The 25491-nt window shown below is 35.9% G+C and overlaps 1 protein-coding gene across 1 annotated transcript; it reads right to left on the reverse strand.

Moving 5' to 3' along the window:
* Positions 1-157: 157 nt before the first annotated feature.
* LOC142354602 (uncharacterized) lies at positions 158-25491 on the reverse strand. The gene is made up of 8 exons (XM_075406931.1): positions 24935-25491; positions 23885-24075; positions 21680-21913; positions 20588-20693; positions 17256-17376; positions 14935-15061; positions 9190-9671; positions 158-2165 (listed from the first exon to the last, which is right to left on the reverse strand). The coding sequence occupies exons 1-8, from the start codon at positions 25111-25113 to the stop codon at positions 270-272; spliced, it is 3336 nt and encodes a 1111-aa protein (XP_075263046.1). The 5' UTR covers positions 25114-25491; the 3' UTR covers positions 158-269.

Raw genomic sequence — 25491 nt, forward strand, 5'->3', positions numbered from 1 at the left:
TCAAGTTCATATTTTGATATTCTGAAAATTTTAACAAAAGAGGCCTCCGTTTGCGCTAAAGAACACGTCATTAGTATGAAATTAAAACTCAATTTTCATCTTTTCCATTTTTTAACTCCAACTAAAACTTTTTTCGTCACTTTTTCCCCCGAAACCGCTTTAATTTAAAATTTTATACCTTAGATTCATTTTCGCGCGTTGAAATGAAAGCAAACAAAATTTCCGCCATAATTTTTCCAAGTCTAATTTGATTCAATATGATACAATTGTCATAATTCGTCATTTGATGACGCGTTGTTCTCTACCCCAGAATCAAAGGAACAGTTCGTGCTGTACTTATCACCAGCACCCGTCGAAACCACAGTGACGTCAGTTCTGTTTTTGATTGGTGGTGAATCAATTAAAGGTCTGTTCACGACTGCAGGAGGACTTCGAAAAAGCAGCGCGGTAGATGTTTCCGCTTCGCTCCTAGACGTCGCAGTTGCCGGAACAAACTTTGCTGGAGTTTCAGGTCTGGACTTGCTTCTGTAATCCGCGGCCGCAGAACCACTACGCGCAGGCGATGCGTTAAAGTACCTCTTATACGCTGAGTTAATATTACCACCCTGGTTTGTATGTAACAACACCGGATTCGTAACACTGGTTTTGCTGGCTTGCGTTTGTCTGGGGTTTGTGAACACTCGATCCGAACAGTAATTATCCAGATTTTGGCCCGCGCTGTAATTATATTGATTATGATTAGACGACAAAATAGGAATCGATTTTTTGCGCGCTGCAGAACCCAGAGCCGAATCTTTTGATGACCAGGAACTGTTGTTACCTTTCACATAGCGACCCGGGGTGCGGGTTGTCGATGTTGGTGGGGGCGAGTCAATTAAGGGGAAATCGTCGCCTAACTCGCTACCTCTAACCAGCGCCCCCGAGTTGAACTCTGTCAGAAATGACCTCGAATCTTCTTCGCTTCTCGTATCCCAAGGGTTCGAATGAACCGTAAATGTGGTGGAGGAATACTTGGAGTCGGAGGATTTTGAGTTATTTTCCGATTTCTGAATATGTGAGTAGATATGACTTTCGGGATCTGTGAATATGGGAGGATGTTTTTGCTCTTGAGCTTCAGGACTCATTAAAGTTCCTTTGCGTTTCTTTTTGACATTATCTGTGAACTGTCCGATCGTTGAATCGTCCGAATTGCAATCGCTAATATCAGTTTCGGAATCATCGTCGTCTTGTTTCGAAGACAGGAAGTCTAAACTAGGCGACGTGTAGTCGTCCGTTTTGGACAAAAAGTCTGCGGAGGCGTAATTGCCATTCGGGCAACTTTTGACGTCGTTATTGATAAACGAATACATTCCGGATTCGACTGAGAAATCATCTCGAGGCAAGGTCGCTTTCGGGCTTAGACCCGACTGTTGGTTATTACTGACATAGAAATGCCCAATTACGGAGGCACTTCGGTCGCGTTTGCTACTTCCGCCACCCTCCGAAGTCGAGTAGGAGTATTTACTTGGGAAAAGATTCTTGAAAACTTTCTTCATGCGATCCTTTCCAGGAACATTTACATTAAAGGATCGCGGCAAAGTCAATGTTTGGTGAACTGAGTTGGCACTTTTGGTTATAACTTCAAAATCTTTGGATTCAAATTCTGGTTGGCAACCTCTTAGCTTATCTTCGCAGCCTTTCGCGTTAATTTCCTGCAAAATTGATTTAGGCAAGTGATCGTTGAACAAGGTGTTCGAATGCGTGATTAACAGCTCCACTAACTTCCCTTTTTTAGCAGCCGAAGCTTTCGCCCGCTTCGCTATTTCAATATAATCGGTGCATTCCTTTTCGAATGGGTCGAAAAGCAAATTTGGCGCCCACATAATTGCAAGGTTGTACAAACCCATACTTGTAATGCTGCTTTTCGAGACAAACACTCTTAGATGCAGCATTAGAAGTTTGAGCGTGTGATAATGGTAAAAAGGCAAGCGGTATAAGTTTTCCTGGATTTCGTTTAAAGCGTGATTTAACTCTTTTTCGCTAACTTTGCTCTCCTTTTCGCTGTTTATCACGTCAGAACGACTGTTGGAGTTCTGTTGAATGAGGTTCGGGTATTTGTCAAAGGGAGCCATGAAGTCGTTGTAGGATTCCACTGGGATTATGGGCATCGATAAATCACGGAAGAACTAAACAAAATAGTACTTAAAGATGCCAAAATTTAAATTAAAACCGACTAGCGTCAAAAGAGTTGCGTTCAAACAATAGGCGGAGAGGGGGGCAATTTTAGCCTACTTTGGTGAGGGAAGGGCCCTATAGTGTAAATAAAGGGCTTCCGGATCCCCCCCAGCTTATTGAGCATAAATTTTTTTATGACCCCCATGCGCACGAGCTATTTTCTTACATACTAACGTGCTATATAACAACCTATAATTTGTTACTGGGGGTCATAAAAAACACTGGGGGCCGAAACAGAATAGATCCGGGCTTCCAATGCTGTAAAAAGAGTGTATTTTAGAAAATTTTAATAACTTAAATTGAAAAAATGACACCAATTTTGACGCACCTTGACTTGAATTGACTTTGGATAATAATAGCCAATTCAATTCAACTTCATAAAGTTCGCAATTGCAAAAAATTAAGGTCAGGTCACTCAAGGAGTCAATGACAGGCACAAATTGAAGTCAAAATTGCGCAGACCACAAAATTCGGCAAAATAATGCATAGACAGACAACCATGTCTAAAAAATTTGGATCTTTTCCGTTTCTGTCCCCAGCTGAGTGGTTGCATATTATTCGCACGCGACATAATTTTACTATGTAATGACACGCGGCCTGTAACTTGCGGGGGGGCATAATGTACTGAGGGAAGGGCATAACGTCCTGGGGGAGGGCACAAACGGAAAATATCCAACAATTTATGCAAATTTTGTCTGCGAGTAACTAAACCTAACTGCTAGCCGACTGCTCTTCTTATAGATAACAAATCCAAAACTAACTACATTGTTTTCTTCATGTTACCATGAAGAGATAGATGGCCACACAAAAACCAAGAAGTCAAGCGTGAAAAAGTCGTTTGAGAGCGAAGAATGTTCTAGAACAAAAGCGCGAGAACGGTCACCCAAAGTTTTGCACAAAAAGACACGTTCACAATAACTGCTTCAACATCGTCCGAGAGCAATTAATAACTCGGAAGTCTGTGAAGCCTTACATTATGTTACAGCACCAACACGTCAGCCTATAAAAAGACTCAATAACTTACAAAAAAGTCATCGTACCAAGCAAGTATGCGGCATCTCTGAAAAATGATCACGAAACGCTCTTTCTGTTACTTGATTTCTATACAGTGAGGAAACAAAAAAATCTCGACAATTTTGTTTGGTATCAATATCTAGTAACGTTAAAAAAGAGTCAAAATACTTTCGAGGGATAAAAACTGAGAAAACTCTACGGGCTAATAATTCTACGTCAAAAAATCAGATTTCAGCATGTCACTAACAGACATGGAAAGACATGCAAAAAGCTTAAGGTAGATACGAAAGCATCACAGAAAAATTTTAGAAAAATGAATAAAGTAAAACAAAATAGATGAAAAAATATAAGTCCAGTATTTCAAAAACCCATTACAGCATATAACAAAAAATAAAATTAACCCGTGGTGACAAAATGTCACTGATAGAATTGTTTGGGAAGTCTGATTAAAGGGAATGAGCATCTTACGGACCGATTAAAATTAATAAAATTAAATGAAATATGAGTTTGAAACTACAACACAACAAGGCGGCTCGGTAGTGTGCGTACGCACATCATGTTCCGACCCCGCTCATCCACATTCTTAACTTAATTGGCTACCAAATGATGAAGAGATCAAAAAGATACATGTCGTTCAAAAAACAACCAATGGAATACAATAATGCCACGCTAGAGGGCCGATGAAAATTTTTGATAATAAAACTACTAAAAATGACAAAAAAAAATCAAAACACAAACATTATTTACGACCACAACTCGATGTCTACAATAAAAAAAAAACACAACAAAATCAAACTCGCATCAAATAAAACCTAAACAAAACAGTTTAACCTATACTTCATTAGAAAAGATATGGGACCGGTTCTCAATGCGATTGATTAACAGGTCGACACCAAAATGAAAAAATAGCCAAGAGATGCTAAGTTAAAAAATACATTTCTGTTTTTGAAAACAATTAACTTCATATTTATTTATGTCATTAGATATCACTTGAAATCAGTGAAATTCATAATTATATCTCCATAGGAAGCAAATGAAACAAGCCACAATTTAATCTTCAATTGCGCAAAAAATTAAAGCCAGTGGGACTCAAGATTTTTGTTAAAAACCAAAAAGAATACAAAAATCCTCTAAAACGTACAATTGTATAAAAATCTCAATTATTTTATGAAGTCTCGTAGAAAAAGTAGTATAAAAGCCGAGAACAAAAGTTTGCAGCTAAAATCGTTATAAGGTCTAATTCATAGTTCACTGCAAAAGAGTTGTGACCTGTGTTTACAGAGACTGAGCTAAACTTTGACCGAAAAACTTTTTTTAAAAAATTGACGAAGCTCAAAAACCCAAAAAAGTTTTGGAAAGAAATATTTCCAAAAGTCAGAACAGATTTAAGATTTCAACAAAAAGCGACGGATTTAATTGCAACATCTCAGGAAGCCAATTGGGCCTGTTAATAAAGAGACCACGTCACGACCCCACAAACACACAAAGAAGCCAAATCTTAAAACAATTTTTTGACATCACAATATTCAAGGCACTATACTTATAAGATGCTACCTGCAAGAACTTTAAATGATCCGTTTTTCTCATCCAAATATCAACTAGCCTTCCCTATAAAGGGACAACGTAGACACGACAAGAAAAAGAAACCCGAAAATTGAACAGTATAGAAATCTCAAAAATTTTGTTTTGAAAAAATATGGTCGAAGCAATCAGTCACAACGTATAACAAAGCGCAATGTTGTATAACAAGTGGTTGAATTATCAAATTCAGACTTCCAATTAGAGGGTTTAAGTTACATGGTGAAAAAACTGAAAACTGAGAGAAAGTTGAAAAAAATCTGTTTTAAAAATTTAACTTGAAGGTCATTAAAACAAACAGCTATAAACTGAAATCTTTATCTAGGTGCAGTTATACGTCCTGGGGAAGCAATTGATATGCATCGTTATCAAGTATATGGCAGACAACAACAAAAGGAAAGACAGAAATGGAAAAAACAAAAAAGCCACAAAAATTTGCGAGATAATTTGGTCTCAGCCTAAAATGCATAAATTATTCAACAAAAACAATTAAAATAAACATATATGCATTTTTCGAACACTGTTCAATTTTCCTTCTATGCTTTCCTTCAATTGGATTTGCCAACAATGTGATAATTCGAGAAGGAAACAAAATGGACTCATAAAAAATGCAATTATGATCAAAATTGAAAACGAAAACAAAACTACTTGAAAACGCGTAGTATCAAAACCAGCAAAACATTAGTTGATTATAAAAACAGTTCCGACAGTAATTTATTACAGACACGAAATTGGTTTCTGCCTGTTTTTACTGAGGCTGCTCCCGAAGTTGAGAGAAAAAAGATAAAATAGTGGCAAAGTTCAAAAATTCACCGATATTTTCTTAAAACAAATATATTCAAAGTCATAACAGACAATAGATAGCAACTGAAAGAATTTTGCAGGTTCATCTATACTTCCTAAAAAGCTAACTGCATCTTTGATTGGGGACACCAAGTCATTGGGCTACAAAAAGTATAACATATGAAAGCAAAACTCAAGAAGTCTGTTTTATGAAAACACTTTGTTAACTCGAAACCATATTATAATTTCGTTGAACATCTTTTTTGTAAATAGTATCTGTCATTAATTGAGCCCTGATTTGAGATTATTGTCAGCAATTTACATAAAAAACTTTACATAGCGGAAATGTTTTGAAAAAAAGTTCGCGCCCCATTTACATTTAAATCTAAAAAATTTTTTATTGTAAGGATCCACGGTGAGATCAAAATCAGCGCAGATATTGCTGCGCGTCTATCATAACAGTCAATTGTTCAAATGATTGCGAAATAGATCAGTTTTTAAACAAATTTTTCTGTTTATCAAAAATAATTAATGCTTTTTTTTGTAATTAACGAGTTTAAATTTGCAAAAGACTTGCAAAATTATGATCCAGAAGAGTCTTAAAGCCAGCGAGATTACAATTAGCTCTTTTCGGAGCTTAAGAGAGTTCGACCGCAGCTTTGAGGTGTCTACTTCCAGCAAATTTAAAGCAAGTGAGCTAAAAAAAAAAAGCAAATGTGGTCCCATTTTTCTCGAAAAAAGTCTCTCGAAAAGGTTTTTGAAAAATTTAGCATAAATTCTAGCTGAAAAAAACTCGGATCGAACAACTCAGCAACCCTCTTTTATCTTTAGGGATGAAATAACATTACAGTTTATAAATTTAACATTTTTTAAGCAAATTTGGTCAAAAATACTGAAAATGTGAATAAAAACAACAATTATTCACAAAAATTTAAACCTCGATAACTCCCTATAAAAACCGAAAATTGAAAAAATCTTTTTAATTCCATATTCTACGCTGAACTGGCTTTCTAATGATACCACTCACAACTCTCTATGATGATTATATCGATCGGCCAAAATTGACTGAACAAAAAAAACCCATTTGAGTATATAGTTCCTCCCTCCCCACTAAAGTGGGGGTCGGAACAACAATCACAACAATGAATTCTAATAACAAAATTTTGACTGATTTGATTAAAAAACTTATTGTGAGCATCATTTCTATTTACTTTGAAAAACACCTACCACTGAAAACAATTATCGTTATCAAAAAATTATCAAAACTAGTTCTAAACAGTTAAAAAATAGCTCCCATCGTTTTATGGCCATGCAGTCTTTCATTACACCTGAAATGAAGTGTCTATACACATTGTATATTTTGATTTAAATTCATGAACTGTAAAAATGTCTGCAAAGGACTTTCAGATTAATCAACTTACCTCAATTGACATCGACCCCTCCAATTAAAGTTAATCAAAAATAAATTAATTAGAGAGAGAGAAAGAGAGAGATAAGAGAAAAGTATTTTGAGAGTCACGCGTGACCAAGCAACTCCTCACACGAATGAAAATTATCTTGCTCCCCACCTTTGTGTACAGAAAGGGTGGATAAAGAAAAGACCAGCACTACTTGCTCCAGAAAGCGTAACACGTGCACCTTAGTAAAAAAAATGCATGAAAGAATAAAGTCAATTTTTAGTGATAATGACCCCATATGGTCGTAACAAAAAACGTGGCGAAATAAAAAAAAAACAAGAGACGTCCAGTAATAGCTCGGCTCAGCTATCGCAATCATAGCTATTACTAAATCGAGAAAAATTAGGAACAAAATACTTAAAAATGCAGAAATTCAGTTGGCTTACTATGCGTAATTTTTGTGAAAAGAAAAACCACCTCACGTCCAAAACTCTTTAACACAATGGAAGCTTTAAAAAAACCCTTATTTCATACACTGATCGCAAAAAAAACCCTTTCAAAGACACTAGGAACACAGAAAATAATGAAAAAGACCAAGAAAAAAATAACTAGAAATCTTAGCGTTTACGTCAAAACGCCACCTGAATAGCACTTCCGGTTAAAGACGTGAAGAAAACCATTACTCCTCTTCGGAGCGTAAAAAACCAAATAGAAGATTAATATTAGATTCGCTCAGAGCGTTCTGACGAAGAAAGGACGGTTTTCTCTTACGTATTCATTTGAGTCATTCGGCGCAACGCTGCCACGATCATTAACGATAATGAAAAGCATGCAAAATCTTTTGCACATCAAGCTGACAATAAACAAACAATACTGTCATATGTCACCTATCCTAACTTTATGTTATAAACATGATTGACATCAAAACACCAGTCATCAAATTGAAAACTGTCGTATTTGATCAAATAAACACACAAAACATGGTTCCCCCGACGGATCAAAAGTTTATACCGCAATATTTGCACTTAGCAAAGTTTTGAACATACAGCGCAATTAAAACAATCAAGCACTAAACACCACTTAATTTTAAATTCAATTTGGGCACGATAGTACCGTTGGTCAAACAACTTTATTTCCGTAAGCAAAAGGAGGTAATATCTTGCGCGGTGAGAATCACGTGAAATGGTGACAAACGGAAATAACGAAGAGCAACGAAATCAAAGGAATATAGTAAGAGACTCGAAATCTTGATGAAACATGTCTTACGTCGAATTTAGGACAATAGAGGATTCGGATCTGTTCTGCTTGTTTGCTCCCTCCCTCTCCCACCCCCAAGCGGCATGTGCCATTTTTACATAACTTTCAACGTGCTAACATAATACGCAACGTGGGGCAAAATGGCACAGTTGGAACAGAAAAAAATTATCAGATTCCTACAATGATATGCGCGAAATGTGAGATACTTTGAACAAAATAATAATAATAATAACAATAATAATAATGAAGTACAATGAATGAAGTTCAATAGAAAAAGAGAACACCATTAGATCATCAGTAGATCCGTTTTCAGGTGCCTCACAATGTAGGAATATCAAAGAACTCTTGATTACAAACCGAAAGAAAATTACTTTAGTAATTGAACTATAAATAACGATTGGTTAAAACAAAAAAATAAACTGATAATTGAGTGCAGGGGGCTTACAATTAGACATACTTAAAAGAAATAACTTGAAAAGTCTTGGTTGTCAATTATGTAATTTCTTAAAAACATATGGCAAAATATTTATTTGCAAAAAAGACAATTCATATAATATAACAAGAGTAAAAAGTTCAAAAAAAGTTCGAAACAATACCAACTAACGTCAGACGCCTTGGTCTCGCAAAAATAGAACAATAACGAGTTAAATTCCGACCAAGAAGGGGTTCCAACTACCGCCCTCAAGCGTAATAGACTGAAACCTGAATTACTCGTTTATCAGGGCATTGTTCTAGCTCATCTTACAATCGCTTGTGTTTAAGCAAGACTTAATTTTCGAATAGGAACAATTGAGGCCACGTAAAAATCAATAACTCAAGCGTGCGAGCGTCAGGGGGTGGCCGGCCAAGCCGGGATAGGTATGCGAATGGGGGGGGGGGGGGGGAGGTTGAGCGTGTGCAGTTGAGAGTTTTTTATATACATTGTAGAACATAGAATTCGTCACACCTGTTTGAGAGCTGAGCTGGTCGAGTGAATGTCAAAATGTGAGAAATCAATCTGATAAACTCCAGAGTCAATCATTTGAATAATAGTCGCAATTTCACTACTGCTTCCACTCAATCTATAAATTCCATCGACCTCTCCATTCTTATGGATAAAATCAACCATAGTCTGAACAAAGTATGGCACATGGGATAGCGAGACCTCGCAAAACTCGTCTGTGAAAATTTTGTACAAAGAGTCAACTACGAATTTCTTCTTGTCGTCTTTCAATGTATAATTCCACTGCATAGCGTTGTATAAAGTACTGCCAAAAACTGGCGACACGCTTATACGTTCCTCGATTGGCTGACCCGACGTATGTGGGTCATTCGGGTTGTTCTTCCTTGACCCGTGTATGGATTGTAAAGTGGACTTGTGTCCCATTTTGGAGTCGATACCAGGCAAGGAAAAGGCTCCAGAGGTAGTCGTGTTGGATGAAGAAGCACCTGAAGTTTAAAAACTGATTTAGATTCAATTTTGAAACAATCGGCAGATTGCCAGAAAAACATATACCAACTAAGGGTTCGAACCAATTCACGTGTGTCAGTCTGTCATCTTAATCAGTTAGCCATAACGTCTTTACTACTTGATTGCTTAGAATCGCCGTTATTGATTTATTGTAACGAAAAACTTTTTTTGGAATGAGAAAAATAGATCACTCAAAATTTCAGAAGTCAAGCGCAAAAAGTCTTTTGAGAGCAAAGAAATTTCTAGCAGAAAAAAGCAAAAATAGTCAAACAAAACTTTTGCATAAAAAAGACGCACAATCAAAATACTTGCTAAAAACTTTTGCTCGAGGCCACTTGAAAGCAGCAATTTAGCATTATAACTTTGATTGCGATTGAAACCGACAAAGAAACGAAGCTAGATGGCATGATTTATTGAAAAATTTGGACTTGGATAGTACGTGTTTCCAAATAAAATCTTGGTTTGCAACAAGACGACCCATTCTTGCATAAAATGCTTAAATCGACCAGTTTTTAAGCTACACAGAAATATTCATTAACTTTGATCATATGAGCTTATTATATCAAAAACAGAATAGAGCAGGCGAGGAGAGAACGTAGCTCGGTCCATTAAAAAACAAAATGAAATGCGGAAACGTTTCTAAGCAAAGTGAAGTTCCCATCTTGAGCTATTTTCCTAGCTTCGTTTCTGAAACTTTACAGATATTAGGAGAAATACAGTGTTCTTTTTTGTGTAAGACGTATAAAATCCTCGTTTCGACACTAAGATTTAAGATGTACAAGATATACTAGGACTTATTAGGTAGGATTTGAGTAAAAAAAAAGCAGTTGCTGTAAATTTAAAATTTTTAAGATTAAAAAAACACTGATAAGTTTTTACACATGCCTATAATACTACAAAGATTATAAATTTACACAATAAGGGTCGAAGATCTGCAGAGAAAACACATAAATTAGTTTACCATGAGGACGGGATACCTGTTGCAAAATTCGAAACAAGCAGTTCTTTCAAATATCATAAAGCTTCTAAGTTGGCGGAGAAACAAAGTTTCCACAGCAATCACAATCATTAGCAAAAGATTCATCACAATAAAAGATTGATAGTAGGGTGAGCAAATTATTTGAAGATGTGATGAAATACTGATCTCTAACTGCGTAAGGACCCCCTATCGAGACTGATCCAAAATAATACATTTTTTCTGTCAAATATACAACATATTCGGAATAAACATGGTCAAAACATAGCCGCGATTGATTCCCATGGTCCCAATTGAGATTGAAACAGCAACAGAAAATGAAATAAAATATATTTTTGCTCACAGCAGACTATCAAAATTTAGTGTTTGACTGCATTTGATATACAGGCTTATTTGTGTTTCTTAATTAGAGGGATCTGTATCAATGACAATCAGCATTAGACCTGCTAACTATGACTAATTGGAACTCCATTCAAATAGGAGGCATCTAAATCTGGGCTTGATCCCGACTCTGTTTGTTATAGATTCATTTTCTGGGAAAATGATCTTCAAAACTACTCTGAGCAGAATGAGCGAAGAATAAAAAAGTCAAAAACGTCCAAAAAGATTGAAAAAGTTGAAAAGACAGCAAAATTAGGTTAAAGAGGTACAAGTTTTAGATGCAATTTAAAGAAACGAAATAAAAAGCATATAGGAGCGCTATAATGGCTGGCGGTAACGATGACCCGGATATTAGCGCTTCCATCTGACGTGTTCCCGAACGACAAATGAGGGGTGTGATTTAACTGGAGCTCAGTTAAGCTTAGGGCGATAATTAACACTGAGTACGACGAGGCGGGGGTGGGGAGACGTGTAGAAATTTTCAGACGTTTTTCTTCCCCGGGAGCTTCGGTGAACCGTGCACTTACAGCTTACTAAGGCTGTAAGAAAACTACATAGCAACTTACTATCCTCTGGTTTCACCAGTTTATTCTGTTCCAACAAAAACTTCAAAGCAAAAATTTTGCATTCAAAAAAGTACGAGCCTGCAATAATTGCTTAAAAATTCGTCTGAGATCTAATAGATACAGTTTTCTATGAAAACCGAAATATCATGCAAATCATCTGACATTTTAGAAAAATTAGGAAAGTGTCCTTTTATGGAGGGTGAGGAATCATTGATAATAATAGCCGGTAGATAAACAAAAACAGCTGAGTCCTAAAATTGTTCCAGTAAAAACATTCGGTTGTACTCTCTAGAGCTCAACTTAGATGCACTTTATAAACCTTCAAACGTAATTCGAAATCCTTATAACTGTAATTTAAATCAAGAATGATTATAAGTCAATTTCGTTTAGTGATGAATTCACATATACTCAAAAATTGTCAATAGTCACGCAGGTCGTCTACAAAGTATGGAAAAATAGAGGACACGCACGCAAATCAGTTGCTGAGCGATAAAGTAGCTGAACAGAATTCAAATGTTTAGAGCTTTGGCGCTTGAAAGCAAAAGCAAATAAACCAAAAATGAGCCTGAGACGAAACAAAAACCAGGACAACCGAAATATTACCCTTAGCTGGCGGCTTCGCAGCTATAATAAAACATAGCCGGTAGATTGCCGAAAAAAGGCGCGACAGACGCTTGTGGCCTTCTATGAATCGACTCATTTTTATGGGACACATACGATCTAGAAGGAAAAAGCCCTAAGAGCTTTCAAAATTAGAACTCGAAATCAAAAACTCAAGACTCTGATACTCAAGAATTAGGGCATAGACGTTTGGCACTACTTAGATGCACACTATTACTCTTTAACTAGTAAATTTTCAGAAAAATTAAAGTTCATTAAATGACGTCAGAAGTCAATTTTTGAGTGAGGTACTATGTATGAATTGGGAAAACCATTTAGAAATAAAAAATCCAATCCAAAAAATCCAAAAAAACACAAAACGTCAAAGTGAAATTGCCGCATGTGAACAAAAAAACAGTAGCGAGAAAGCCAACTTTTGTTCAAACACCGTTTTCTCACGCCACTTTAAAATTAGAGCGAAAAAATTTCACACCGCAAAACCACTCGCTTTTTCGCTCCACTTCCTGTTTCGGCGTGGCCAAAATCACTACTCCAATTCGACTTCAAAAATCATGAAAATGTGTGAACAGATCTTTAAAAGACAGCACCCATATACAATTCAAATTCTTTGAATTTTAAAAAAACGATGTCCCCAATAATATCCGCTGTAATGATACCATAACCTTTGTATTTAACCAACAATTCTTAACCTAACCAGATTTCATTTAGAAAGATAGCTGAAATTTATACCGAAGTCACTACGAGAAATAAATCAAGCATAATTGCATTATATTACAAGTATTTGGTAGGGTAAAAATTGTCCAACACTCTTAGAATGGTCAAATTACTGCTAAGCTCGAAAAATGGCAGCCCAATAAATTGGCATGAAATAACACATCATGCTCGTTTGGAAAAAAAGAAATCTGCAATCAGCTGTAATACACAAAAACACATTTTGAAAACAAGGCAGATTAACATCTTAGAAACCACACTAAATTATTCAGAAGAAAAAGAATACTAAAAACAAAGACTCAAAAAACCACTACATTCAATTTTCAATCACTGCAATTAAGACAAAAATAAGATGTTCTTCTTGTTGGAGATATGATAGACAAACTGAATTCAAACCAACTCAAATTAAATTGATCATAGAAATAACAAAAGCAGAAGTTATATTTTCAATGGAAAGTTTAAAAACAATACAAAGGACTCCAAAAATGCAGAAAGTAATTATCAGTAAAAATGTTGCAAAATGATTCCCAGCAAATTCTCACTGCTGCATTCTGTTAATTACAATCAATTGCAAACCAAAGAAGTGACAAAATTCTAAAAAAAATGTTGAATTTTTTAAAATTCTAAAAAAATGTTGATTACAACTGAAAAAGCAAAACGAACAACAAATATAGGTGCTAGGTGAATACTAGTAGAATGATAGAAGCTAGAATGTAGAAAACATAGACACAATATAAGAAACACAGATATAAAAGGCTTCATTCATCAAAGTTTAAAATCAAAATGAGAGGTAAAAATGAAGAAAACAAATACACTTCAAAATTTAGCATTCTAGACTCAGAATCAACCAAGAGCTATTTTCCTGTAGATTAGAAAAAAAGTAGCAACAAATTTGGAACATTGGAAATGTTGAAATATATTGCAAAAAAAGCAAAATATTTTTAAATTGTATTTATGAAAATTTTTTAACTATTTCAAAAACTTCACGCCAGAAAAGTGGTTGAATTATTAAATATAAACAAAATTAAAATCCATGATGTCGCAAAAGAATAGTTTCTATTAAATTAAGCCAACATACGAAAAATAGAAAATTAAGAAAAACTAGCAAAATCGGATTAGCATGTGCACAACTTTTAATAGCAAAATCACCTCGCGGTAGAAAGAGGCACTCAGTATATGAATTATCAATGGAAAGTTGACATATGAACTGAGTTTTGATTTAAAAAACCACGGCTGAAAACAAAGAAATTAATGGAAAAAAACAAAAAATCAAAAAAAATGTGCTAAATTTGAACTTGAAACGCACTATTAGGCTCTGCAAAGCACTGTGGTATTAATTTTCGAGGGCTTCATTTCAATATGACGACGAATAAAAATTATTTCTACAAAAAACAAATTACAACCCAAAAAACTGGGTCAATTAGACGAAAAAACGGCTGAAAACTATTATCTATAAGTGCCATTCTGTTAAAAAACACTTTTCAAAGTCGAAAAGTCATTCACTGAACGCAACGCATGATCAAAAAAACAGTTCACACAGCAAAAATCAGTTCACTGATTTTCTCGCTCGGAAAAAATCAGTTCACGCAGCAATTTTACTCTCTCGCTTTTAGGTCAAAAGGCCGTCTGAGCAAATAGTACTTCCGGTAAAAAAAACCTTGAGAAAACCCAATACTCCTCTTCGAGTCGTAAAAACCACGATGTCCCCAATACTAGCCGCTATCGTTTTGTGGCTATTAATCAAAATATATGCAATCCGAAGCTATAATACGTCAAATACTTGCAATTGAAAAGTTAAGGTACCAGAATGTATGGAAGCTGAAGGATCTTTTCTCATAAACAAATGGATTCTTAAATTTTACCCCAACCTTTTTGTCCACAGAGGTTAAACATAAAACCTGCTCTTCATGTAAAATACTCTTTTAATTTGCGTAATATGACTGATGTATTTATGTATTAACTCAGGTGTTTTTTTTTCACACTGACCTTGATTAGTTTTGGATGATTGTGCCTCTTTGACAAGAGACTCCAAAACTGGACACTGCGAATAATCTGGCTTGTGTGTGTTGTCGAAGTTGAAGTCTTCAACACAGCAAGCTGGAAATAAGCCGTTCTGAAACACACGTTCAATAAACTCCACCAACTCCGGACCAAAACTCAATACATTTGGGGAATTATAACTGACTGGTTATAAATGACTGGTTGAACTCTGTACACGTACTAGTGTAGAAGTCACTCGCGCGTTTTGTTTATATTCAGTGTTTACCTGAAGACTAGTGGGATATGGAAACTTATAATTTATTTATAACGTACACACTGCCATTTATAACCAGTGGTATAACTTTGAGAAATTTGCACCGCAGTTAAATGCCAAACGTTTAGAGCAACTTTTGGGAGAAATTTCTCACATAACGTACCGTTAAAGTTAGAAACCAAATCTGGACATATGGTACTAACTTCAGCACGCAGACAGTTGAAGCCAGTTATCGCTTACAAAGAAATCAAACAGGGCCAGCAAAGTCCAGCTGGTGAAATTTAACGGTTAACGAAATTCTGTCTGCTGCAATAACACTTTTCACGTTTATTTTGGTCACCCTAATCACAGCGCCAAAACTTAAATTGTTCACAACTTTTCTCAAGTAACTTTCAATTGAACAACCTTCAACAACCCGCCTCCAAATTGCCAAAACTTTCACTTATTTTGCTGACTAGCATGTTTATTTTATCAGTTTATCAGCAACTTCAGATTGTACAGATTGCAAGACTGTACAGGGAACATCGTGATAACAAATTTAAGTGAGCGAAATTTGAGTGGATTGAAAGGAAGGTGAAATATTGGGTCACCAACAATACAATTACCAACAATAGCCGGAAAGCTGCATATAAAACGCCCCTAAGTATTGTCTTTGAGTACCTGAAAAAAATAATTTAGTTGAAATAGGAGCCAAATGGCAGCACTTGAAAAAAGATTTCCGAGAATTTGTTTTAAAAGTTTTTTCTATTTGCTGAAAATCACCGAAAAAAAACTTTACGACAGACGGACTCATTTTTTTCTCTATTTTCCGTTTCGGTGTGACCAAAATTTCTCCCGAAAAGTTTGAATAAAATATAAATGTAAAGAAGTGGACGATACCATTACTCAAACTTCGGTTCCAAAAATCTGGCATTCTGGCACTGTAAAAATCTTGCATTTTCAAAAATGCAAGTGTGTTTCCATCTCAGTTATGGTTGAACTTAGCCTAGCCAAAAATTATCAACAGCACGCCTTTTTTTATCCAAAATAATTTGTCAATTTCACAAAACCATTCACGAACAATAAATGAGTCATAAAAGGAACATTTTTTTTTGCAATCGCATGCTCTGAGAAGTATCTTTAATCCTCCTAGTTTTGTCGATGATTCTGTTGTCTACATTTGCCCCCAGATTAGCTTAAATGCATGAAACTTGTATTTAACATCATAAATGATTCATCCAAGATGTTACAGCAAGTTCTGCCAACCGTACTATGCATTGTCTGTAAATAATAGTCGCAGTATTAACGTGACTCTCCTGACGTTCTATGTTTGTCATGATTCGTATAAAGTCTCATTTGCAAACAAAGTTGATTGTTTTGAAGATAAAACATGTTCAAAGATAGACAACCCCAGTTCTATTAATACAAACGTCAAACAGTTCAACTTTTGCAATAGTTGCCCACATTTTAACACGTTTCCCGACCAAATTTATCACAAATTTACCCAAACAGTTCAGAGGTCTCTATCAAAGTTAAATTAGCTTGAGCCTTGAGAGATAGTAACTTGCCTGACAGACGATTAGAAATGCCGCGGGTCATATTCAACTAAATTTAGCAGAAACATGAATGCTGGTATGTTCATACAGTTCAACAGTTATATTTAAGTTTCCGAAGTTGAAAGAAACAACAACGGCAATTTCTAAACTATCGCAACAGAATTAAATATCACAACTATAAAAAAAATTGGGAAAGAACGGATTGAGATTTTTAAAAATTTGAACACAAGTTAGCTCTCATTTCGTCATTGAGAAATATAAACATTTTAGACATTTAACAATCACATAACCGGTTTTAGCCAGCGAACAATCAAACTATTGATCTGACTATTAATAAAATTGCAATTATTCAGCGGGGGGGGGGGGGGTGGGTGGGTCATAAACTCGGGGAGAGAAGCCGATCCATTTTAGTTTGCGTTGATAACGGTTTATGTTTATGTAGCCTTTAAGATTTATGCAGCCTGATGAACAAGAAAAACATTTTCTTGTGAGCAATAAAAAAAAGTTGTGGTACTAACAAGGAATGTTTTGTCACTCTTCCCTCTGGCCCAGCTGGAATCAGTTGGAACCAGACTCTCAGTCACTGTCACGATGTCACCCACCTCCAATGTTAGGTCTCCCAGCGCCTGCCTCGGATACCTACACACAAGTCAATTCATTGTCACTACTTGAATACAACGGAGGAAGAGAACCGGAAATGAGATTATTCCACTCTTTCTCTCTCCCACACCCCCAGTGTAGAAAATAAATTTAAGCCCCATGAACGACACTAGCTGGTAGTGTATGTGTGCCTGCCTGTGTGTGTACGGGGGGGGGGGGGGGGGGGGGCAGCCGGGGGAGTTTCAATTTATACAAAGGAATTACGAAACCACATCTAAGTAAAATTTTTTAAAAAATGTTTAGAAAAAAGGCCTTAAAAATTTTCAATTGTTTGCTGTCGGCGAGCAATTTATTTTGGAACCAATTTCAGCGAACAATTTATTTGTCAATCAGAGAAGAGTATATAGTTCCCCCCCCCCTCAAGAGGGGTCGGAACAATTAAATATCACTTATGAATTTGAAACAAAAATTCCCAATAGAAGCAATTAAAAAGCATCTCAGAAACTGAAATTTTGATTGTAACAAGAGGTCCCGTCTCGCACTGTGCGTTGCATAAAAAGTTCCAACAATAACCTTGGGGGACATATCACGATAAACTGCGAAGCTGAACGAAACTATAGAAAGACCTGATTTCAACAAACACGTTTTAATTCTAAAGAATTTAGTAAAAATTGCTTGTTCCGTCTGGATGTTTGGACAAACTAGCATAAATACAATTCATAGTAATTGAATACAATTGAGATCGACGTATTTTTTAATTAATATCTTCATGACTTTTTTAAGACAACTGTAATGAATGATTCCATTAAGAAGAACGATGATTAAACCTCATTTTTCGTGAAAAAACTATTCGAAAAGCAATTGTTTTAATTCCTGATTCCAGATGAATAAAAAATTGTATCTTTCTAAAGCAAAAAATAACTTTTAAATTTGGATGCAATTGCACATCCGCATTCAACCATGACAAAAAAGTTCATTTGAAACGCAATAGCTTTTCAACAAACTCTAAAGAGAAAAGTAAAAAAGGCTTTTTCAATAACGCTTTATCACTTGATAATTCCCCACAAAAAACAACGATCAAAGATGATATTTTCTCCATTGATGTTCAACTATTACAACCAATGACAGAACTTTTCATTTTTATTAAAGTTAGCTTCTGACAATTCTGAGCTGCGCATATTTATTAGTATCGAAAACTTCTTTGAGCTGAAATTGTTCAAGACTAAACTGAACAAGTCATCAAAGAAGGAGGTTGATCAGTTGAAGGCAGTGAGTGTTGGAAATAATTATGTATATCAGACCACAATTGTGTGAGTACTCTATGAACTAGCGCTTAATTTGACTATTGAAAATTTTTGTTTGTTCCCGAGTGACGAAGATTAACCAGAAAAAAATGCATCAAAAAGAACGAAACATTACATTTATTACTCTGCTACTGATTATAGACGTGAACAATTCATAATAAAAACTTTTGAGAGCACTGCTGTGAATTCTCAGGGACAAAACAAAAATTTCAGCTAGGAAGTATAGATATTCGCCTTTTTGAATAAGCTACACTTAAAAGGAATTTCACCACAAAATCTTGTACGCATCCAATCACATACATCAGCAAGTTTTACAAAATTGTATTGTAATTATAATAAAAAAAATTAACCCAAAGTTAAACTTGGTGGGGGGACGGTGGGAAGAGTTCTTTCTGCACGGGGACCTTACGGCCTGAATGATTTGGAAGGGTGCGGTTGAAGTGAGGGGCCAGATGTGGGGGGTCAACCTCTAAGAACTGCCCTTCACAAATAAGTCTCCAAAACAGTTTGTGAATCGCATACTTGGACACTAGTGAAATGTAAGGCTCTAAGAGAAAATGAGCCTTTCATTTCACTAGCACGCTAGCCGCTACCTGTTTATCCCGTTTTTGAGGACGAAAAGTCAAATGAGTAAGAAAAAATCAGTCCAGCGAAAAATTGCATAAAAAGCCAACAGGTCTAAACAAATCGCACAAGTCCAACAAGACTTATATGATGGCTACAAACTTTGTTTGAGAGCAATTAATCATTACGGTTACCACACGAAATGAAACTCAAAGAAATTGGAAAATTACAGATCTTTCCATCAAACTCAACATTTACAAGGAAGAATTCATCAATTCAGCATGATAAACCCTGAACGGGCCTCTAAAGGGTTTATCAGCGAAAAGAATAGTTTTTTAAAATAATTCTGCCTAAAAGTACAGTATTTTGATAATTGCCAAGCAATCAGCATCTGTGCTACCCACCGAAGGGAATGCTTGGTTAAAATTATAAAAACAAGAAAACACGGAAGATTTTCAGCAAATTTCAAAAATCGTATTTTTCTACCTCCCAAACGATGGTTACAAAGTGGCGGCAGTAACAACGTATCAAGGATACAACTGCTGACACTTGTGAATGAGAAAGAAATTCATATAACGCAAAACGAAAAAGTCAAAGGCGCAAAAATCAATCGAAGTCATTTCGGTCAAGAAAAAATTTTGCATAATAAAAATAGCCGACAGAATACCTGAAACGACTTGAATACTCGTGCAATAAAACTCTTTCAATTAACAGTACTTATTTCAGAAACATCAAAAAAGAAAAACAATGCAATATATAGTTAGAACAACCAAATTTTAATTAGGAACATGGGGGATGGCTATGTTAGGAAGAAAAGTAGGAAGGACTTATATGGGATCAAAAACTTTTGAAATGACCTTTTCACCTTGAATATTACCAGCAGTTTCTAATTACTACAACTTAAAAACTACGCTATTGTTAAATTCCAATGTTCAAAAACAAAAGTCAACGTTTTATAACATAAGTCCATGTTCGAAAACAAAAGTAAAAAAAATCAAGTCATGAACAAACTTGCGTTGCCCAAAAGAACCTGTAAAATGTCAATACTCCTCTTCGAGTCGTAAAAAAATACCAACACGTTTACAATAATTGCTTCAAACATTGTTCGAGACCAATTAAAAAACTAGTCTCCCGACCGTTGCGTTTTCAGATCTCTGTAGACAATTTAACCTGCAAGAAGACTTGCACAGTTTCGAAAAACAATACTTTAGAAAAGCAATAAAAGTATCTATATATGGCTGATGAAAAAGGCATACACTTAGGAAACAGAAGATATCTTCATCTGGAGCAATTTGAGAAACAAAAGATATCATCATCTGGAGCAATTTGAGACGTCGAATTTCCAAATAATGGCCCATTATCTTAGAAAATATAGTAGTTACCTTATTTTGACAACTGCATTCGTGAGCATTTGGCCTGGCTGGAAGCGAGAGTTTGGCATGTGGATTTTGTGATAACCATCAAGTGAGATCTCGAACCACCTTTGCACTGAAAAGATAAGAGTCACCAAGAACAGTTAGGGAATTTTTCCCTGATTGCGTCCCACTCCCAAACTATATGCATCCATAAAGAATGGGAAGAGAGGAGGGAGGCACAAAATGAATAAATTTGAACAAACTAAAGTAGGTTTTTGTAATAATAATGGCTCCACTATTACAGGCCGGACCAGCTATTATTACAATCATAGTTTGCCACGCCACTTAACAATAGTAACTTAAGCATCATTTATAATGTCATGCAAATCAATGTATTTCAAAGCGTGAGTCTTGCATGACTTCTAAAAACTTATTAGTTCAGGTATGACCAAGTGTTTGATCACTCAGAATTATAGACGATGTAGTATGACGACCAAGAATTTTGTAATGGTTAAGTGACTCTGCTTGAAATCACTGGGCATTTCTGGCATTTATCGAGAACAGCGAAGCGGTTCGAGATATTAAGTCAGAATTTCCAAGTGACTTCTGCAGAGTCACTTAACCATGCTTAAAACCCGAAACGCGCACGATTTAAAATGACGAAAGTCAACGAATTTCAACTTCTGGCTAAGTAGCAACTTCTGGCAATTTGACTTCTGGCACCGCAAACTTTCGGCACTTTAAAATGTGCACTTGAGTGTTTTAAGTACGATTAGAAAATTTCGCTCATCACATTCGACTTGAGCATAAAAATCAATTACGATGTTCATTCTACCAGATGCTTTGAAGAGTAAAAATTTTGGGTCTTTCGCCAGTTTGTCTTTACCCATAAAATTTAGTCTTTCCCATTATAGCCCATAGCCCCCCTCTACGAAATTCCAGACTCCCCCACTATTGCATGCTTACCATGATAATGATTGAGGTGGTGGGGGCTATAGGTTATCTGACGACTAAGCTGGGGGGGGGGGGGGCAGGGGGAGCATTAATGAAAAAGAACCAAAGTTCAAATTAATTATTTGAAATTAATCGCACGAATCGGTAAAAAAATAGTTCACTTACGCAGTGAGCATACAAATCGGTCTATAAGCAGAAGGTTTCCATTTTTGGTAATCTTGGGATCCAAAAGACCACTCAAGGTATCCAGGTAGTTACTGTACTGTAAATATACTTGGCTGTAACTGTTGTGCCCACTGTCTATCGTTTCTGGAGGGTGTAATTCTGATAGGCCTCGGTCCCTGAACGAATCGATGCCTCTGCAGCCCCCGTGTAAGATATGGTCGAGTGTCTTGAAATCTTAAACAGATCCACAAACAAAAACTTGGGAATCTATCAAAATTTGGATCTTTTCCATTTGTGCCCCCACTACGTTATGCACCTCGTTACAGAGCACGTCCCATTACATAGTAAATAATTATGTAAAACTATGACACGTTCGCGTTCGTCTGGGGGTGCAAATAATATGCACTCAACCCACTATGCTGGGGGGGGGCACAAACGGAAAAGATCCCAAAATTTGTCGTGTCTTTGATCAGTAATAATGCATGAAAAATTTCAGATAAAACTGAACGCCACAAATTGGGGTTAATGTATAACCCTTGGATTTATTCCTAAATTCTGTTTTATTATTATTATTATTATAAAACCAATATATACAAAACCGAAAATGGAAACGATGACCTCACGAAAGCCAAACTACACATAGCTCTCCTTAGCTGAATTACTTTGACAAACTTCTCACAATCTTACAACGTACAAAAATTAAGTATATTTTTTCTTTCCCTCAAGAGTGAAATTTGCGTTGCCATTAGCATGCGCGAACAACTTAATGCTTCCTTATTCAGTAATAGCTGCTGTGAAACTTATCGCGACGTATTAATGGTATGACATTCTCAAATGTCAAGAGTAATGATCCCGAGCAAAGTTTGATTGCAAATGTCCATAATTAACAACAGTTTATTCATTTTGTTTAAAGAGTGATATAATTATATTTTGATTATGCTTTGTTATTTGTGATCAGTTTTGCTTTCAGCTCGCCACCAACAACTGGCGTTAGCTTTAACTCAAAACTTCGGTAGTAAACTTCTTTTTCACTTGCAGCAAATGAAGTTGCGCAACAATCCGAATATACATAAAAACACTGGCAGTTTAAATTTATTAATCTTCGGAATGTTGCGCAACTTCATTTGCTGCAAGTGAGAGAAAGAGAAGTTTACTAAAGAAGTTTTGAATTAAAGCTAACGCCTGTTGTTGGTGGCGAGCTAAAGGCAAAAATCATCACTGAAAACGAGAGCAACTTAGTTCACGTAGCACCGGCTTTACTTGATAAGTGACTTGATAAGCCTCGTATATCCATATCCTATCCATCGAATTTTACCCCAATTTTTTTTACCCCAAAGACAACTCTGTGCCAATGAGATCGAATGCTATGTATTTGCAATCGAGGAAAGATTTTTAAACACTATTTTTGATTTAATATGTTGATGGCACGTGCTCTGTGATGGGGGCATCACGTAAAACATCTAATTTACTCGAGACCTTTCAGCAAAGTAAAAAGACAAAGTTTGAACAAACCTTTGTCTATTTGAAAAAGTACAAATGATTATCGCGATATCTTTCGAGAAGCACAAAACAGACCGAAGTGCTCTAAAACGTCTAGTGGAAGCTCGAATCTATCACAGCCTGCTTCAGTCGGAGGTGGGGGCTACTAAATTCACTGTTGGCTTCAAATGATGTAATTAGAGGTTATTCTATTTCACTAATAAAAATTACACGAAAACAAATTAGTGAAAAAACTACATCGATTTTGGCGCAATTTTCTTTTGACCTATCGTAGTGAACTGCCGCCACTTGAGTTCAATTGCTTAAAATTGTGAATGAGAGAAATTTAGATCACGCAAAACAAAAAAGTCAAGGGCATAAACGTCAACCAAAAAAAATTCACGCAAAAATGTTGCATAAAAAAGACCAACACGCTTACAATAAATGCTTTAAACTTTGCTCGGGAGCAATTATTAAGTCAAGTATAGTGTATCGACGCGTATAAGATATATTATTTCCCTGCTTCTGACACTAAACAGTGAACCTAGCCTCCCATACCATAAACTAAAAAAAAACCAAAAAAGGTTCACGTTAATCGTTTGAGTGCAATTTGTACGACGTGAATCGGTTACGTTCTCCTTTAAATCGCGTTTTTATATAATCTTCAAATAGTCTCTATATAATCTTTTTTTTTTGGAGAAGCAAAAAAAAGAGATGGAAACTAACCAGCAACGTTTCTTCGAAGTATCCAAACATTCTCAGGTCTGTTGCATTCGACTTTGATGACGTAACTGTATGCATTGGCTTTGACAACTTCTGAGTCCTTGTAAAGCTTCCGGATTTTCAGATTGATGTAGCTGATCTTCTGTTTCTTTGGGACATCGTAGTGCACGTGATTGGACGTTATCAGGTTGTACCTTTAAAGGGTTTTAACATAAGGGTTTTAACATGGGCGGAGAAAATGAAGCATATATATTGCAATGCGGTAATCTTTTGAGAACAATGCTGAAATTTTTGAGCAAAACTTTTTTTTTGCTCTTAGATCGCAAATATTTAGTTCGTATTGCTTGAATCTGAAATTAACAGCTAGTTCTATTCAGCTAGCTGTGACGGCTTTGAAATGAAAATTTGAATTTTACCGGGATAGAAAATTTTTAACGTCGCTTTTTTAAAATATCGTCTATGTTTAATAAGAACTAGAATAAGATCTAACTCCCCGTCCCACCCCTGATATTTTGGCTTTCCACAGCTGATGTAATAATGCCAATTTTGATATTATTAACAATTTTTACACTATTTATTGTAACTAAAATAAATGCCCGGACATTTGTTAGGCTGATATTAGCAATTTTTATTGTTTGTTATTGCACCCGAGGGAGAACCGATCCACAAATTGAAACTTAACCCATATGTTCTAACAGAATCAAAGATTTAATCAAAAATTCAAAACTTTGTGACAAAAGATAGAAAACGATTTATTCCAGGTGAAAAAATACAAACTTTGACGTCAAAAAAAAGGATGAGCGAACCTCACTTACTCACATATTTACCCTACCCTACCCACCCCCCCCCCCCTCCCCCACTACCACCACCACGACCTGATTACATGAACGGCAGTTTCGCAAAGCATAGTTACAACCCGAACCTCGGTTTACTCCAATTTTGGCTTAAAAGAAGTAAATTTCTAAGACCTGCTAAACTAAATACCCCAACCCCCCCCCCCTTTGACTAGGACAAAATTGTCAAATATCACTCAAAAACTGTTCAAACTCTAACCTTGAAACATTGTCGCTCGAGACTTTCTTGTTGGGCTTGGCGCCAGCCGATTTACTCTTCATCGAACCACTTCTATGACAAGACTTCGAATCAGACACACAACTGAGATCATCCGCTGTCGAAACTGACGGTTTTGCGGACCGAGTACTAGTAATACTCGATCTAACACTATAACTCATTGTAATGTTGTCTCTTCTAATCTGTTCTAGCGTAGCTTCTTCGATATGAGATAAGCATGTCCATATATAACAGATACAAAGCCGCTGTTCTTATGCAGACCCATCACAGACGTGGCAAGAATTCTAGGGTAAACACTGCAGCAACAAAAGTAGCAAAATCGGGCCAGAAATACTTCATTTGAACGTAGTTCTAATTTGTACAGCTATCCATTTCTCATACTTTCTGCAGTTGCAATATTTTAATATCCTCGGTTAATAATGTCCCAAATTTGCGCTTGCTTCTTTTGATATTATGCGCAATATTCATCCCCTTTCTTTTGTTCCATTTTCTACATGTACAGGCCTGAAATGACGTAAAATAAAGGAGGAATGGGGGTT

The sequence above is a fragment of the Convolutriloba macropyga genome, chromosome 15, assembly GCF_964194025.1.
Source record: "Convolutriloba macropyga chromosome 15, txConMacr16.3, whole genome shotgun sequence".
In the NCBI taxonomy this organism is placed as follows: Eukaryota; Metazoa; Xenacoelomorpha; order Acoela; family Convolutidae; genus Convolutriloba; species Convolutriloba macropyga.

Excerpts from the sequence above, each read along its gene's own strand:
- LOC142354602 (XM_075406931.1), bottom strand. The coding sequence starts at position 25,113 with ATGAGTTATAGTGTTAGATCGAGTATTACTAGTACTCGGTCCGCAAAA. Across the intron at positions 15,062-17,255 it reads AGAGTGACAAAACATTCCTT|AACGGCTTATTTCCAGCTTG; the intron begins GTTAGTACCACA and ends CGTGTGTTTCAG. Across the intron at positions 9,672-14,934 it reads ATCATCCAAAACTAATCAAG|GTGCTTCTTCATCCAACACG; the intron begins GTCAGTGTGAAA and ends TTTAAACTTCAG.